Source organism: Takifugu rubripes, chromosome 7 (assembly GCF_901000725.2).
Source record: "Takifugu rubripes chromosome 7, fTakRub1.2, whole genome shotgun sequence".
Taxonomy (NCBI): Eukaryota; Metazoa; Chordata; class Actinopteri; order Tetraodontiformes; family Tetraodontidae; genus Takifugu; species Takifugu rubripes.
In genome coordinates, this window is record NC_042291.1 from 10,220,608 (window position 1) to 10,234,426 (window position 13,819).

Below are 13,819 nucleotides of genomic sequence, written 5' to 3' on the forward strand. Positions count from 1 at the left end.
TCAGCTGTGAAGTATGACAAACACACGCGCGGGAACAGAGCTCACTGTCTTCTCTTGAGGAAGTCGGCCTTGCGCTCGTCCATCTCATCGATGGGTGAGGAGGAGGAGAGGAGGGAGTTGTCAGAGGGATTTAGGGAGGGAGAGCTGCTGTCACCTTGTTCTACTGACAGAGAGCTGGGACGATCCTCCAGGGACTGAGGGGGAAAGGAAGAAATTACAAACTGTTGGCAGCACTTTCAACATCTGAAATGAATCAGATTTACAAGCTTTTGTTTTGACCTCACCATCTTACTCTTCACCAGCTCCTCGATGGCGCTGACTAGTTCGGCCGCGCTGGGCGTCTCTGAGCTGCTTGGACGTGCGGACAGACGAGATCCGGACTGAAAAATAAAATATGAAACACAACTAAAGAGTAAGTGAGGGATGTGCAAGTGAGCGCTACATGTGTTCAGCAATCGTGCAATCTCACTGGCTACTACCGTGTATTTGATCAGGCTCACCATTGTTGAGTTTGGACCCCGATAATCCACATGTCAAAATAGGGACTTGGTGGGTGTGAGCTACCTGACAAAAGGGTTAATTGGGGGCTAAATTGGAGCCATGACAGGCTGGTCTCAGGAAAAGAGAGGTTCTGAGGTGGGTTTAAGTCAGGGTCAAGCTCTGGGATTGGAGCGCTCTTCAAGCATGAGCATCATGATCGGTCAAACAACTTACGGTCCACACAACAAACAGGGTTGCTTAATACTCCATTAGAGGGGGGAGTAGCTTCTGCAACACAACTCATGCAGAGGCGTCGTGAGACAAAGATTCAGAAGGATCCTCAGATCAACACCACATTAAGTGAAAAGCAGCCGCTTTGTCCCACAAACACCTCACCACTGCAGTGACGTGCGAATGGAGTATCGGACATTAAAACAGTCTCTGACGTTTTCAAGGGAATGATGGTTAGTTAATGAGAGAAAGAAACAAAAGAAAAGAGAGGCAAGAAGAAAAAGCGGAGAAGACGGGATGTTTTTAGATGGAGAGATAAGGAAACTGGGAAAGAAGAGAGGCAGAACAGAAATCAACATAATGCTGAAGGAAGGATCGTGCACAAACACACACACATGCAAAAAGAAAATATATTAGCATCATAGTACAGCATAGCCTCTGCACTGCACCTCTTAATGGAGGACTTAATAAAGTAAAATAAGGTATTTAAAAAGTTATATCATTGTTCTGAGGGGAAAAAAAAACTTAAATGTCACAAGCACTCGTGTTTTCAGCCCAGATGGATTTCTGTGTGACCCACCTTGTCGTCCTGGGAGTCAGGCTGCAGCAAGCTGTGCTGCTGGATGGCCATAGGGGGCGGTAGAGGGACGGCGTCGGCTCCCTCCTCTCCTTCCTCCTCGCCACAGCTCTGCATGCCAGAAGAGGAAGACTTGGACAGGGTGCCGCTGCTCAGCCCTTCGTTACGCATACGCTGCAGAGACAGAAGGCGATTGTTTTTCAACCGGTACAAATCATTTTTATCATTCTGGCAGAGTTTGCGATCTGATGACTCTCACTTCCTCTAGCGTTTCATCCTGGGGCGTAGCGGCGCTGTCATCAGAGTCCTTCTGAGAACCGTGCATGGCATCCATGTTCTTCCTCGCGCCCTCGCGGTTCTTCTTATGCTTGTGGGCCAGTTTCTTCACGTGGCCGTCGGCCTTGCCAGAGCTGAGCCTCCGCACGGGGCTGGTCAGCCACTTCCTCAGTGTGTTCCCTGGGCGTTTGGGGCCGGGGGAGCTGTGAGGACCCAGGGTTTGGCTGGAGCCTGGTTGGAGGGCGTCGTTACTGGATACAGATAATGTGTCTGCAAACACCCATAAAATAGGAGTTTTAAAATGACGTCATCATTCCATTAAATAATCTAAACAGAAACATATTCAGAGGAGAAAAGGAGCATGACCATGTAACTATAATTGATGTCACATTTGCATCACTTCATTTGCAAACACCAGCATAACTGTATTTTCAAACTCTGTCATTTACATCTTTTTTCATGGAAAAACAGCCGTTAACTCTGAGCGTAGGCGCAGGAATTTGCATTCGGTGAGAGAATTTAGATGAAACAGATATTATATGAAAAAAAAAGAAAAGCGTTTGTGTTTGTGTTTATTTGTGCAGGGTGAACAGGCCGGCCTCCTCCTCATAATGATTGAGGCTCCTTTGGGAATCTGTAGGTGGAGAGCCCTTCTCTGGCTAGGAAGGGTGAGAGAATAATGCAGGACAGAAGGATGCTCGAGGCTTTGTCTGAACACTTCAAACACAGAACCACCTGTCTGCCCCCCCCCCCCCCCAATCCTCCTTTCTACTGTAATAGTCTGGCAGACTATCATTAGATTTATTTCCCTAGCAAAAATGACAGTAAAGCTTTTGACTTAACAAGATCTGTGAGGGGAATGATAATGGCAGGGCTGGAGTTTCTCTGTGCGCTCTGACATTCTCTGAATCTTTAGATACAGCCACCTTGAGTCAGATCTCCAAGAGGGACATCTGAGAGCTGAAGGGTTAGCTGTCTGAATGGTAGGTGCTCTGCGCTGGAGGAGGGGATGTGTTCTCACAACTGAAGCCCAGAAAGTCCTTGGCCGGACCGTCCTTCCATCCGTATTGAAAATTTTCTAAGTTAAATAAAAATGGTCATAAAAATCTACACAAAATTACTGGTAATTTTCCTTATCAATATCATGAACAAGCCTCCTGTCTTTACCCAGCCTGTTACGGAATGCATTACATCATTATCAACCTTCAATATGATCGATGGCACAGTGATTTTGTACAAAATATACAAAATTCTGATGTTTTTAACATCTGGGCCTATAAACAGGCTCTCATTAGACTGAAGCCGTGGCGCTAACGAGGGTATAAATGGATGAAACATGCAGCCTTCACACATTCCTCCTCAGAAGAAAATAGCCCTTAAGTGAAACAAAATGCGCACTGAGGCCATGGGCTTTGCCCTTTTGACCCTGCAAGTTGTGTTTCATGATGTAGACACCTCAGGAACAGCTGGTCAGGCTCATCCTTATGGGTAGCACCAATAGAAGACCCGAGGGTGACGCTAATTTGTCAATCTGCTGAGATCATTGTTTTGAGCAGAGGAAGGACTTTGATTTCATGAAACAAACACGTGAGTAAATGGCTGACATATACAAGTCTTTAAGAAGTTTCTTAAAATTTCAAATCCGACAAGTGTTTGGATGCTGCTGCCAGATATGCACACTGAAATGAATTTATCCATTTCTCTTTAAATTATAACATAGCATTAACGTAGCATGTGCAAACCTGCTAATGCATATTCAGGTTGCCGTGCATCTATTGTCTGCACAACAGAAATGTATGACCAGCTTCTCAGAACAGGAGGGAGGGGCAGCTGGTTGTATAAGTGGGGTGATCGCAAAAGTCGGCACAGCTCCCCAGCAACATGCCTGGGATTCCAGAGGTGTCACCGGAGGAGCATCTTTCCAAAGGTTGTATCTTTTCTGAGAGAAGTGATAGAGCGGCACACACAAACATCAGGTGGTGTGTTTAGGAACAGCTTTTAATGATGGCAGAAGAGCGTATGGGAAAGCTCCAGGGGTTTGGCAAGCTGAACCGTGGAAATATAAACCATTTGGGGGAGGACCTGCTGCGGTAAAAGATTCTTCTTCCATTTTACCTGACTTTTTAAAACTCATTATTACTTCCCTTGAGTCCATGATAACTCTCTGCCCATCTGTGTGTCAGCTGCTGCGACTGCGGCTACACAGATTTAATCTGGTCCATGTGATTTCAGTACATTTAATATTCCGGAATGGCCCATTCTGCAAATTAATTCTACTTTCATGATGCCGCAGCATAATCCACGGTTGATTGAAAGTGTTAAATCCAACATAAAAATAACAGCAGAGGCAAAAGACACAAAGAGAAGAGCACAATAGGAGACTCTATACTGGATCTACTCTGTGGTTAGTTCATGTAATCCAACTTGGGAATTGCAGGCTTCCAGAGCACACAGAATGTTGTGCAAGTGTCCAAAAACACTGAACTGCTTTAGAGGGCCTGGTCTTGATGTTTTTACTTCTTTCTCTCCCCTTTTCTGGCATCTCTACAGTCATTTCGATTTAAATCTTGTGCAAGAATTATTGACCAGCCATTGACCAGAGTTCCATATCCGACTCTGTTCACAACACAATAATTTACACTGAAATTAAGTAAAGCTAACCATAACGATTTAAAAAGCGAAATGCAGTTGTTCTAATTATGAACCCAGCACCTACCCAAGTCCAGCAGCCAGAACTTGCAGTTACCAGAGTGTCCTCCCTGTGCTGAATCCATGGAGCAAAACGGGCTAAGAGACACTAAGGACTCGATTCCATGAGCCATGTCAGAAGCCTTTGGGATCCTGTTTTGATACATCCCCCTCACAGCATCGTTAAACTCCTGTCACGTACATAAAAGACAATCTAATAGTTGCCAAGATGTGTGTTGCTGAAGTCCCAGAAGGTTAACGTCCAGCGGGAGGATAAATAAAGTCCAGCGTCAAATGCGGTATTAAAATGGGATGATTTCTCCCTCGTTTCTCTCTCTTTGGCTTTGGGTCCTCCCTCCCTCCCTCCCTCCCTCACTCTGCTGCTGTGAGGATAGTGGGCAAGCCTCCGCTCTGCCACTCCTGCTCAGCAGGGAATGTCTGTAAACAGGCAGCACATCCTACCGTATTAGCCTCTGTAGAAGCGCCCACTCACTCTGCGTGGGCGGGTACAAATTTTACCGATGTTAGGATGCACGGAGCTTGCGCACAGTGTTCGGAGAAAATATATTTAGATGACTTGCTTATGAAATCCAAGAAAGAAAAGAAAAACACTCTGCTGCCGTGTTCAACGCTTCAAGTCCTGAATCTCCAAGGTGGATTTTCAGGAGTTAACTCTCTTCCTGCATTTTTACTTGATCTGACTTCCTGGCTGAATGTACAAAGATCTCTCTGTTTAACCTTGTGTGTGTGTGTCTTTCTTTAACCCAAACACTCCCCTGCGTGTGCATGTGAATACAGCACCTGCACGTGCTCTCTCTTCCTTCCAGAAAGCTTTTTATCAATAACTCTGTCATTAAGTCTAAGCTTCTTTTTTTTTTTTTTTTTTTTAGCACCAGCCATCACGGTTTTATAAACTGCAGTGACCAAACTGAGGAATGTGATGATTACATCAAGTAAACATGCTCAAAACAGGACTAAACAGGAATTTTGAGGTCTGGACAAGTTTCAGCACACAGACGCATGCTATAAAACAGATGGAGCGAAGCGTGATTCATTTTAAGAAACTCCAACGATCTTCCATCACCACCCTTCCACAGCTTTGAGCGGGGTTGGCGAACAAAGTCTACCAAACTTTTTGCTTGTTTCTTTTCATCTTCCTCCTCCTCTGCACAGCAGATTTTGACCACAGCAGCTCCTGCAGCGAGATGCTCTCTTTCATCACTCGTTCTGGCCACACTGTGCAGGCGGGGGAGCCACAAACCCAGTTTCTTAGACGGAGGAAACCTGCGCTTCTCTGAGGCGGCAGAGGGCAAAAAGACTGCAGCGACCGCAAATGTTAAAATAAATAAATGGTCTGGGAATCCGGCCGTTCTCCTGGTGTCGTGTGCATCCCAGGCATCCTATAATTTAAAGTACAATTATGGACCTTTCTTATCCTAGCTTCAAAGAAGCTGCCAGCAAAATATTTCTTTGCTCTATTGCCATAGAAACAAGCTGTGCAGCCCTCACCCACTCTTCTTTTATATTAAAGACGGGCAGGCACAAGAAAAAAGTTAAGTCTGTTAAGATGTGATGACAGCAGCCCACGACTTAAAAACACACGTGGGTCTACTCAGAACCTTTTCCTCTCTTGGTGTTACTTCCTCCTTGGCCTGACTCATCTGAGTGAGGTCCAAAGTGGCAGCTTTATCCATCATAAATCAAAGTGATGCTATATGTTAATCTGTTAATTGAATGATACTGGGACAAATACAAACATGCAGCATTGCGCCAAGGATGTGCTAAATGATTTAGTACCTTTAATATTCACTGTTAGTGATACTGTGAAATCAATCAGATTTGCCGTGTAATTTGTACACTGATGCATGAATTTCACATTTATCCAGATGTTTGGTTTTACACCAAAGCCAGAATTATAAACAAAGCAGAAGAAGTAAAAAGATTTGCACCTGCAACATGAAACACAAGTAAAGGTGACGTGGATAGAGCGACCGTGGAAATGAGCTTGGGTACCTTAATTGACTGGTAATCAGATCCTTGGGCCATGACAACAGATACAAAGTCTGATGTCATGGCCTCCGAAACTGAATCTTACCACGGGTGATTAATCATTTATTGATTTACAATACGGGGCAGTGCTAAATGTTGAACAGAAAATGAGACAGCGTGTACGTTATGTGGGAAAATCTAGATGATGTCCTCATTTAAGACAATTAAGAGTTGTGCTTCAAATGGGCTTTCTGGAATTCCACAGCAACATCTCGGAAAAACTATATACTTCCCCTTGAAGCTGTTTGACATGTGTTTAGTGGCATTCCTATTTTTCTAAAGCATAAAACCCAGGAATGTCATCCTCCTACCTTTGTGGTTAAAGAGCCCTTCCATCTCCATGGAAGACCTCGAGTGAGCGATGCAGAGCATGGAGCAGGGAACGATGCCCTCCTGAGCCGGGGAACGGTCCGTGGTCCGCACCAGGCACCAGTCGGGCTTGTCGTGGAGCCGTTCCAGGACTTCCACAGTCTGACCTCGGCGCACCGACAGCTCGCCGCTGCTGCCATTACTGGCCACGAAGTCGTGGATCACCACTGTCAACTCACAGCCACCGGAGAGCTGCAAGTGGAGCATGAGAAGAGGTGAATAGCAGGTCAAAGCCGGTTCACGTGAAATGTGTGGAAACTGCTGCATTCTTACGAACAAGTATCCTATCAGGTGACACTGATTATCCAGGAGCATCATCAAAATGAGCTGGAGCAAATACCAGTGTCATACAAAGATTATTGGCTCAGGCGTGATAATGCACACCCCGGAAATGGTTTTTCCATATTTTCAAATGGATAGATGAACAAATGTTAAATTGTTAGATGACATTACATCGTGACACAATAAATATGCAAAAAAAGTGACAATCTGATCCCGACTATAGGTGTAGGTAGAATATTGTGGTGTTGGTTCTTCTATTTATTGTCGAAACGAATTGTTTTTTAAAATCAAATTAATATTGAGGTAAATATAGTAAATTGTACAACAAAAGTCATTTTCTTTGAAATATAACACTGGTAGTGCAACATTAAATCGCTGTCACATAGTTTGCACATACCCTTTGGTAGTGTGGTAAAGCCAACGAGCTAAGGAGCTGAGAAATTCGGTGGGAGCTCCTTTCCTCCAGTCTCTCCATAGCTTTCCACTCCCTCATCGCGAACGTAATCCCCAAAATGAAACCTCAAGAGTCAACGTTTACTTCCAATAAAACTGTCCCAACAGGCAACGTTGGTATGCTGACCGAATTAGACTAAGGGACCTAGTGTGAGATGCCACCAGCCGTGCTCGTTTCTGAGTGCTGACAGTCACACTGGAGGTTAAATGATTCCCTGTTGTGTGTATCTTCGCCGCAGTGGACCAGTGAAGCCATCCTTGTCTTTAGAAAAAAACACACGTTGCCAAAACTGAAGCACAATAAAGTCCATTCATCGGCAACAGAGAAAACTGAAAAAAATAATTGGAAAGAAACAAAGCACCTGCAAACTGACGCTCGCAGTGTTTAATTGTTAAAAAAAGTGCTCTCCTGTCTGCAATAAAGACAAGCGTCGTCTGAAGAGAGCGGAGGAGGATAGAGCCGCTGACACACGAGTCGCTCGCTGAATCGGCCGTGCGCACAGAAAGACGAGCAAACGCACACTGACACAAACGCGCCACTGTCGCCGCTGCTTGAAAGAGGCGCCTTGCACAGAGACCCTCACAGAGAGAGGAGATAGAAGGGAGCATTCAAAAAGTGGGATTCAGATGCAAAATTTTGATTAGCATGCGTCGCCGCTATCGAATGCTTGTGCATCTCCTGCAGGAACAATGGCTAACTAATTCATGAATGCGTGGGCACGCATAAACACACACGCGCTGCTCACCGTCTCATCCTTACAGTTTGGGCTTTATGTTACCTGAAGACTTAGAGCAGCTCAAAAATGAAAATAAGGACTTTGTGCAAAAATCCAAGTTATAATTAGTACTATTATAAGCATTTATGCATCTGTGAGTGCCCCTGTGTGTGCGCCCGTTTGTGCGCCTGTGTGTGTGCCTGTGTGTGTGTGCTTCCGGTGCTCATACTGAGCGTAGGAGGACAGGCCGTCTGTGGTGTTAATACCGGATTTAACTAAGATGGACCGATCACTGCAAGCGAAGATTCTCTCTCACACAAACGTGTCGACTTCCGTACAGCTCCGACAGTTCGATGGGTTCTCTTGTTGTGCAGAATATCGCGGGCCATAACTTTCCACGCGCTGCCTCCAGCCGCGAATCTGACGATGGCGAGACGCCAGCAGATGACGGCGAAATCACGTACGGATGAGGAGAACGGGCGTGAGTGGCAGTTTGGATGAAAAACAATGAGTGGTTCCTGACCTTATCGCTGTCCATTGTGTTCTGGGATGTTCGCGAGGCAATGGAGATGGTATCTGGTTGGCTGCTGGCATCCCCCTGGCTGTCCAGTTCCTCTCCATCCCTGCAAGAGTAATCATGGATGCAATGTGGAAAAATGTACATTTTCAGCAAGATACAACAATCTTCATGCACAAAAAGCTGTCAAAGATTGTTGCCTGGAGATATTTTGGACAAACTGCTTCCTCCACAACAGTGACAGGCCATTTAGAATTTGTAAATATGATTAACTTATGAATGAAGCAGCTTCCCTAACGCTGCAGTACACAGACAAATCTCATAGCACGATCTAAATATGAACCAGTTAATGACAGTAAATAACTGATGAAAAAGAGAAGTGAACTCTCGGGCTCACCGTCTGCCTTTGTGTTTGGCTGTGGTGGTTTTGGGGATGTGGATGGGCTCCTTCAGTGCGCCGCGCAGGTGGACAATCCGCTCCTGGATCACCTCCCGGATGTGTTTGATCCAGTCCTGTTTGTTCTCGATACTGGATGCCTGAGGGGCGACACATCAGCGAGTCAGACGGGACACATTTACAGGATCTATGGATGATCAAACTCAGAGCGGCTGCTCCCTGAACCGCCAACCCAGAACACAGTTCTGTCCAGGCTGGATTTTAAACGAGCAATTATACCGTTGCGTTTGATCATATGAGTGATTTGATCTGCGAACCTGTGCTTGAGTCACGCCTCCGTATACAATTGACTGCAAAATGACGACAGAATTCCGTCAAGAGGGCCAAAAATGGCTACCTATTATCAGTTTGCCTGCGTCACCGAGTCCGTGCGACACTGCTTTGCATTTGTTTGGCTACGCTCGTCTGCGCCTTCCATTCCCTTTTTCTCTTAGCAACAAGAGGCAACGCGGAAGCAGGGGCAGCGGGTTACATAAGACGCAGATAAGGACGGAAAATGGAAGTGCGCAGACAAGGAACGGTACGGCCAATGTGCAAAGTTTTCATTCTCCTCCATTTGTTTTTCTTAACAAAAATGAAACATTTCTGACTCACGGCAGAGAAACGACACCTAAACTTTGAGTATAAACTCTGAAGGAAGTGCTGCGCGGAGGATTTAGTGGGGGCGCTCTGCAGATCCAGGGTTAGAGGATCACATGCTGCCTACTGCATTTACAACAACTGCGAGGTTCCTTAGTCTGAGTTGTTTAATCATTATTTACCATATTTAATCCTGTCCTTTGGCATTTCAGTAGATTACAGGTTTGCTCCTCCTGTCTCCTCTTTCACACGCCCTGATTACCACGTCCTGTTTGCCTCCCCCCTAGTGTATATTAGCTGTCCTGCTTCTCTGTGTTGTCAGATTAACTTGTTTCCCCATGGGAGGCATCCAAGCATCTTTTTTTTGTGTCAGATTTTTTGCATTTCCTTTGTAATCTGCTCTGTCTGACTCCCTTTGTACTGACTTGCCTAATAAATAATGCTCGCCATTCACAGAAGTGCGGAGGACGAGTTCACACTAAATGTGACTGGAAGAATCAGGCATCGATACCTTGAGGACGATCTTGTTGTCAGACGTTGGGGTCCTGCCCACCCACAGGGCGAACTTACAGGGATCTCCCTCCACATGTTCCGTAACTCCAAGTTCTGATGTCTTGAAGAAAATAAACACACAAAGTGAATATGAGGCCAGAGGAATTTGTAAAACCTTTAACAAGCAGCAAAACGTTGATGGACTTAAGCTCTTTTCTCATATTTTGGTGTTTTAATGTTCATGGACCGACTTTTTAGCCACGATAATAGAACAAAAACAAGTGCCTGATTACTTACAAACAGCTTGCTCTTGTACAGGTATTTGCTGCGCCCGTTGGAATCTTTGACTTCTTTGCTTAACACCAGAGACATCTCAAACAGGAAGAGGTGCCGGTCCCGACCCTTTCGGATCAGAGTCTTAGGATCCCAGACCTGGAAGGATTCCTGAAGTATCAGCTCTCCCTGGGAGTCAATGTTTCCATCAAACCCTAAAATGTTGCAGGAAGAGGAAGGAACAAGTGGTTTAGTTGCGTCTGCAGCCGTGTAAAAGCACCTTTGTGCTGCTTGTGACCTCACCCTCCAGCATAGACAGGTGCATGGCGTCGTTGGCTTTCTTAGGGACGCTGAGCATCACTTCCAGTCCGTCCTTGATCTCACCTTTTCCCTCCTCGCAGCATGTCAGCAGCTCCTGCATGAGACAGATGCAAACAGCATTTTAACGATCGGCGCGTCCACCTTTTATGAAGCTTTTGCACCTGCTATACGCTAAAAGCCGTTTCCATGCATTTAAATTCAAGCTGTACCTTGAGAAGCAGCTGGTACTTTGTGATTCTCTGCACTGGTTTGATCAGGTAAGAGGAGATGGAGTTAGCAAGGCGATGTCTTTGCTGGATTTCCTGCGAGGCAAAACAGGGAGAAGATGCACATCTTAGCAAAGGAACTCATGTCACTGTTGGTGATACTCCCGCATTATAGAATCAGTCACCACAAGGTAAGATTGGGAAAGGTAAACCAGGCTGTAACTCACATCGAAGTATGCTCCGGCATGTTCGAGGATGAGCTGCGTGGAGTCGGGTTTGTTCTTACAGTAACTGACGTACATCTGGAACTTATCAGCCTGAAGAAGAAAAATCAGTTTTAAAGATAGAGTTCAATTTAGTATAAGTAGTGTAGAGGGAAAACAATCTTAAAAAAAACAAAGTTTGTTTACCCAAGTGACAAAACAATGGCCGACATCTTCTGGAAGTTGCTCATACTTCTCCAACTCCTTCAGGAAGATGCTGAATATATCAAACACAACATTTTAGTAATGAGCATTCAAAACGCTGGGGATTAAAGAACAGCACTTGAGAAAAGGTGGTAATTCGTCGGAAACAGTGTTACAGAAGCAGCATCTGGACTGACTTGTGGTGGAACTCGTAGAGGTCCTGCATGTTCCCAAAGATGATGTGCTCTTTGTTGACAATTCCGGCGGGAATCTCCTCCACACCACTGGTCATCTCCCACAGGTACGTCTGTAGAATGATTCAACAGAGAAAGTGGATTTAGTGCATTTATACATGTGTTAGTAATCTCCAGATGTGTGCCAATATGTGTGTGTGTGTAGACTCACATCCAAACACTCCCTTAGGTCCCTGACGTAGGCTTTTTCTGTTTGAATCAGCTCCGCCATTATGAATCTAAAAAGCATCGCAACAAGGGAAAAAACAGACTTAAACATGGTAAACATAGAAACAGGTCAAATGGCCCAGATTCACTCCAGTTTACCATAATAATCTGATCATTATCTGATTCAGAGAAATCAGATTAATCTTTAACAATGATTCAGATTAATACATCTAGGTTTCTCCCCAATACCTCGAATTCTACGTGCACGCATATGGGCAGATGCCTGAGGTACGTTTTCATGGCATATAAACAAATGACAGCAGCAGCGTGTAACCTATTTTTCAGGACAGGTAGCACTAACATCGTATGCATCACCATGTCCAACAAGACAAGAATGGATGTCTTGAGAATAGCGGGAACTCTGATGTGACTACATATGTAGTACTCCAAGAGACTCAATGTCGACCAGGATTTTCCAATTATCCCATTTCTGAAGTGCACGTAAACACATCAGATCTGATCTTTCCAATCATCGAAATCCTCCCACGGTACCACTGGAGGCAAAAAAAAAAAAAAAAAAATCACACCACCTTTAGGGAAGGTAGGCCAGTGATTGGATTACAGCAGTATTAGCGCATGTTGTCATTATTCAGAGCTCAACATCGCAGCAGAGGTTCGTAGCAATGCTGAGCCACCACCATCAGAGCTTACTCCTTCCTCCGTGCCGACTTCCTCTTCTCCTCATTGAGGTCATGGGCAGCATCCCGGAGTTTGACCTCTGAGCCCGGAGCGCTGGCTGGGATTATATCCAGCTGGAGCTCTTTGCTCTAAAAAAAAGGAGACAGAGACGATTGTGTTGCGTGTGACACATATGGTGAACACCCTGACATCAGTTTTGCTGTTTGAAATTGTACTTTCAAAATGGCTGCGTGGTGATTCAACATCAGCTGAAGTTAATGAATAATATTAGCTGGGAATTTTTTTTCAAATAGGTTTTCATTAGCCATAAACGAGCATAGAGAATAGAGACAAAACAGAAAAGACTGGAGCTGACATCAGTATTCTGCACTCACAGCCTTGTTGGAGTCGGATGATATGCCGAGCGCAGTTTCCAGGCAGGTACGGTATTTGTCCATGCGGAGAGAGAAGTCCCGGTAGCGCTTGTCCACAGAAGACACCCATTTCTTTATTTCCAGTGCATGGGCGTGCCCCTTGTCACAAAACCCATCTGCCAGCTGGATCAACAGCTTTACTCGCTCTTTGGTTTGCTGTCAACAGAGGAACATTAAAAGAGGGGGAAAAAAGAGAAGCGTAATGGCCACAAAGGAAGAGAGGGGTAGACATGACAGTGAAAGAGAGAGGGAGAGAGAGGGAGTTGGGAATCAGTGTGTTTGATAATGGACAAAAGCTTGTGCTTTGACACAATAACAGTGACACAGCAGTGAGAAACGAGGACAATACAGCGCCCTGGGAATGGGCCTCACACTGCAGCACAGGGCTGCACAAACACCCTGACAGCACCACCGCCGAGGGGACAACACAAATGCACTTGTTGCACCTTTCCGTCATTAATTTCAAACTAATTTCTAAGCTGTACAAATAACCAAATGCACACCATGCGTACCTTTGCTGTGATCTGGAAGTCCTCATGCTCCTTCAGCAGCTCTTGTGTGTGATGAATGCTGGAGCCAGTGGATGTGTGTGTGGACAAGTAAAACTCCCCAGTGTCATGGATCCACTCCAGAGCCTGAGGAAACAACCAAAAAAACACATGACAACATCCACACTGCCAGACTTTGTGCTTTGGCAAAAATCCATGAAATATATGAACGAATTTTGATTAGCTGCAGCACAGAAGCTGCTGGATAACAAAAAAATCTTTACAGGAGACATCAAATATCTACATATGGTAAACAGTTTAGGACATACTGTATATTACAGATTTAAGCTAGCAGACAATCCGCTATATAACTTGAACCTATCATAATGCTACATTTGAACTCCCATCATTCAGTTTTAAAATTTTGGTTGAAGTTCATAATAAT

The 13,819-nt window shown here is 45.0% G+C and overlaps 1 protein-coding gene and 1 long non-coding RNA gene across 5 annotated transcripts in view; one reads left to right on the forward strand and one right to left on the reverse strand.

Annotated features, from left to right (window-relative positions):
• The window catches only part of triob (trio Rho guanine nucleotide exchange factor b), a 63,402-nt gene that overhangs the window by 9,139 nt on the left and 40,444 nt on the right, over window positions 1-13,819 (reverse strand). For all 4 annotated transcript variants that reach the window (XM_029839220.1, XM_029839217.1, XM_029839219.1 and 1 more), the window contains 18 exons: window positions 13,399-13,521; window positions 12,848-13,042; window positions 12,486-12,601; window positions 11,779-11,845; window positions 11,571-11,680; window positions 11,377-11,446; window positions 11,194-11,283; window positions 10,970-11,062; window positions 10,743-10,854; window positions 10,464-10,654; window positions 10,186-10,287; window positions 9,036-9,175; window positions 8,645-8,744; window positions 6,613-6,862; window positions 1,548-1,834; window positions 1,292-1,462; window positions 285-380; window positions 46-194 (listed from right to left, as the gene is read on the reverse strand). In XM_029839220.1, the coding sequence (XP_029695080.1) occupies window positions 46-194; window positions 285-380; window positions 1,292-1,462; window positions 1,548-1,834; window positions 6,613-6,862; window positions 8,645-8,744; window positions 9,036-9,175; window positions 10,186-10,287; window positions 10,464-10,654; window positions 10,743-10,854; window positions 10,970-11,062; window positions 11,194-11,283; window positions 11,377-11,446; window positions 11,571-11,680; window positions 11,779-11,845; window positions 12,486-12,601; window positions 12,848-13,042; window positions 13,399-13,521 (2,462 nt within the window). The remainder of the gene's footprint in view (window positions 1-45; window positions 195-284; window positions 381-1,291; window positions 1,463-1,547; window positions 1,835-6,612; window positions 6,863-8,644; window positions 8,745-9,035; window positions 9,176-10,185; window positions 10,288-10,463; window positions 10,655-10,742; window positions 10,855-10,969; window positions 11,063-11,193; window positions 11,284-11,376; window positions 11,447-11,570; window positions 11,681-11,778; window positions 11,846-12,485; window positions 12,602-12,847; window positions 13,043-13,398; window positions 13,522-13,819) is intronic.
• LOC115250496 (uncharacterized) lies at window positions 6,746-10,315 on the forward strand. Its single transcript, XR_003889058.1, has 2 exons — window positions 6,746-6,885; window positions 10,131-10,315. It is a non-coding gene; the product is annotated as an uncharacterized lncRNA (long non-coding RNA).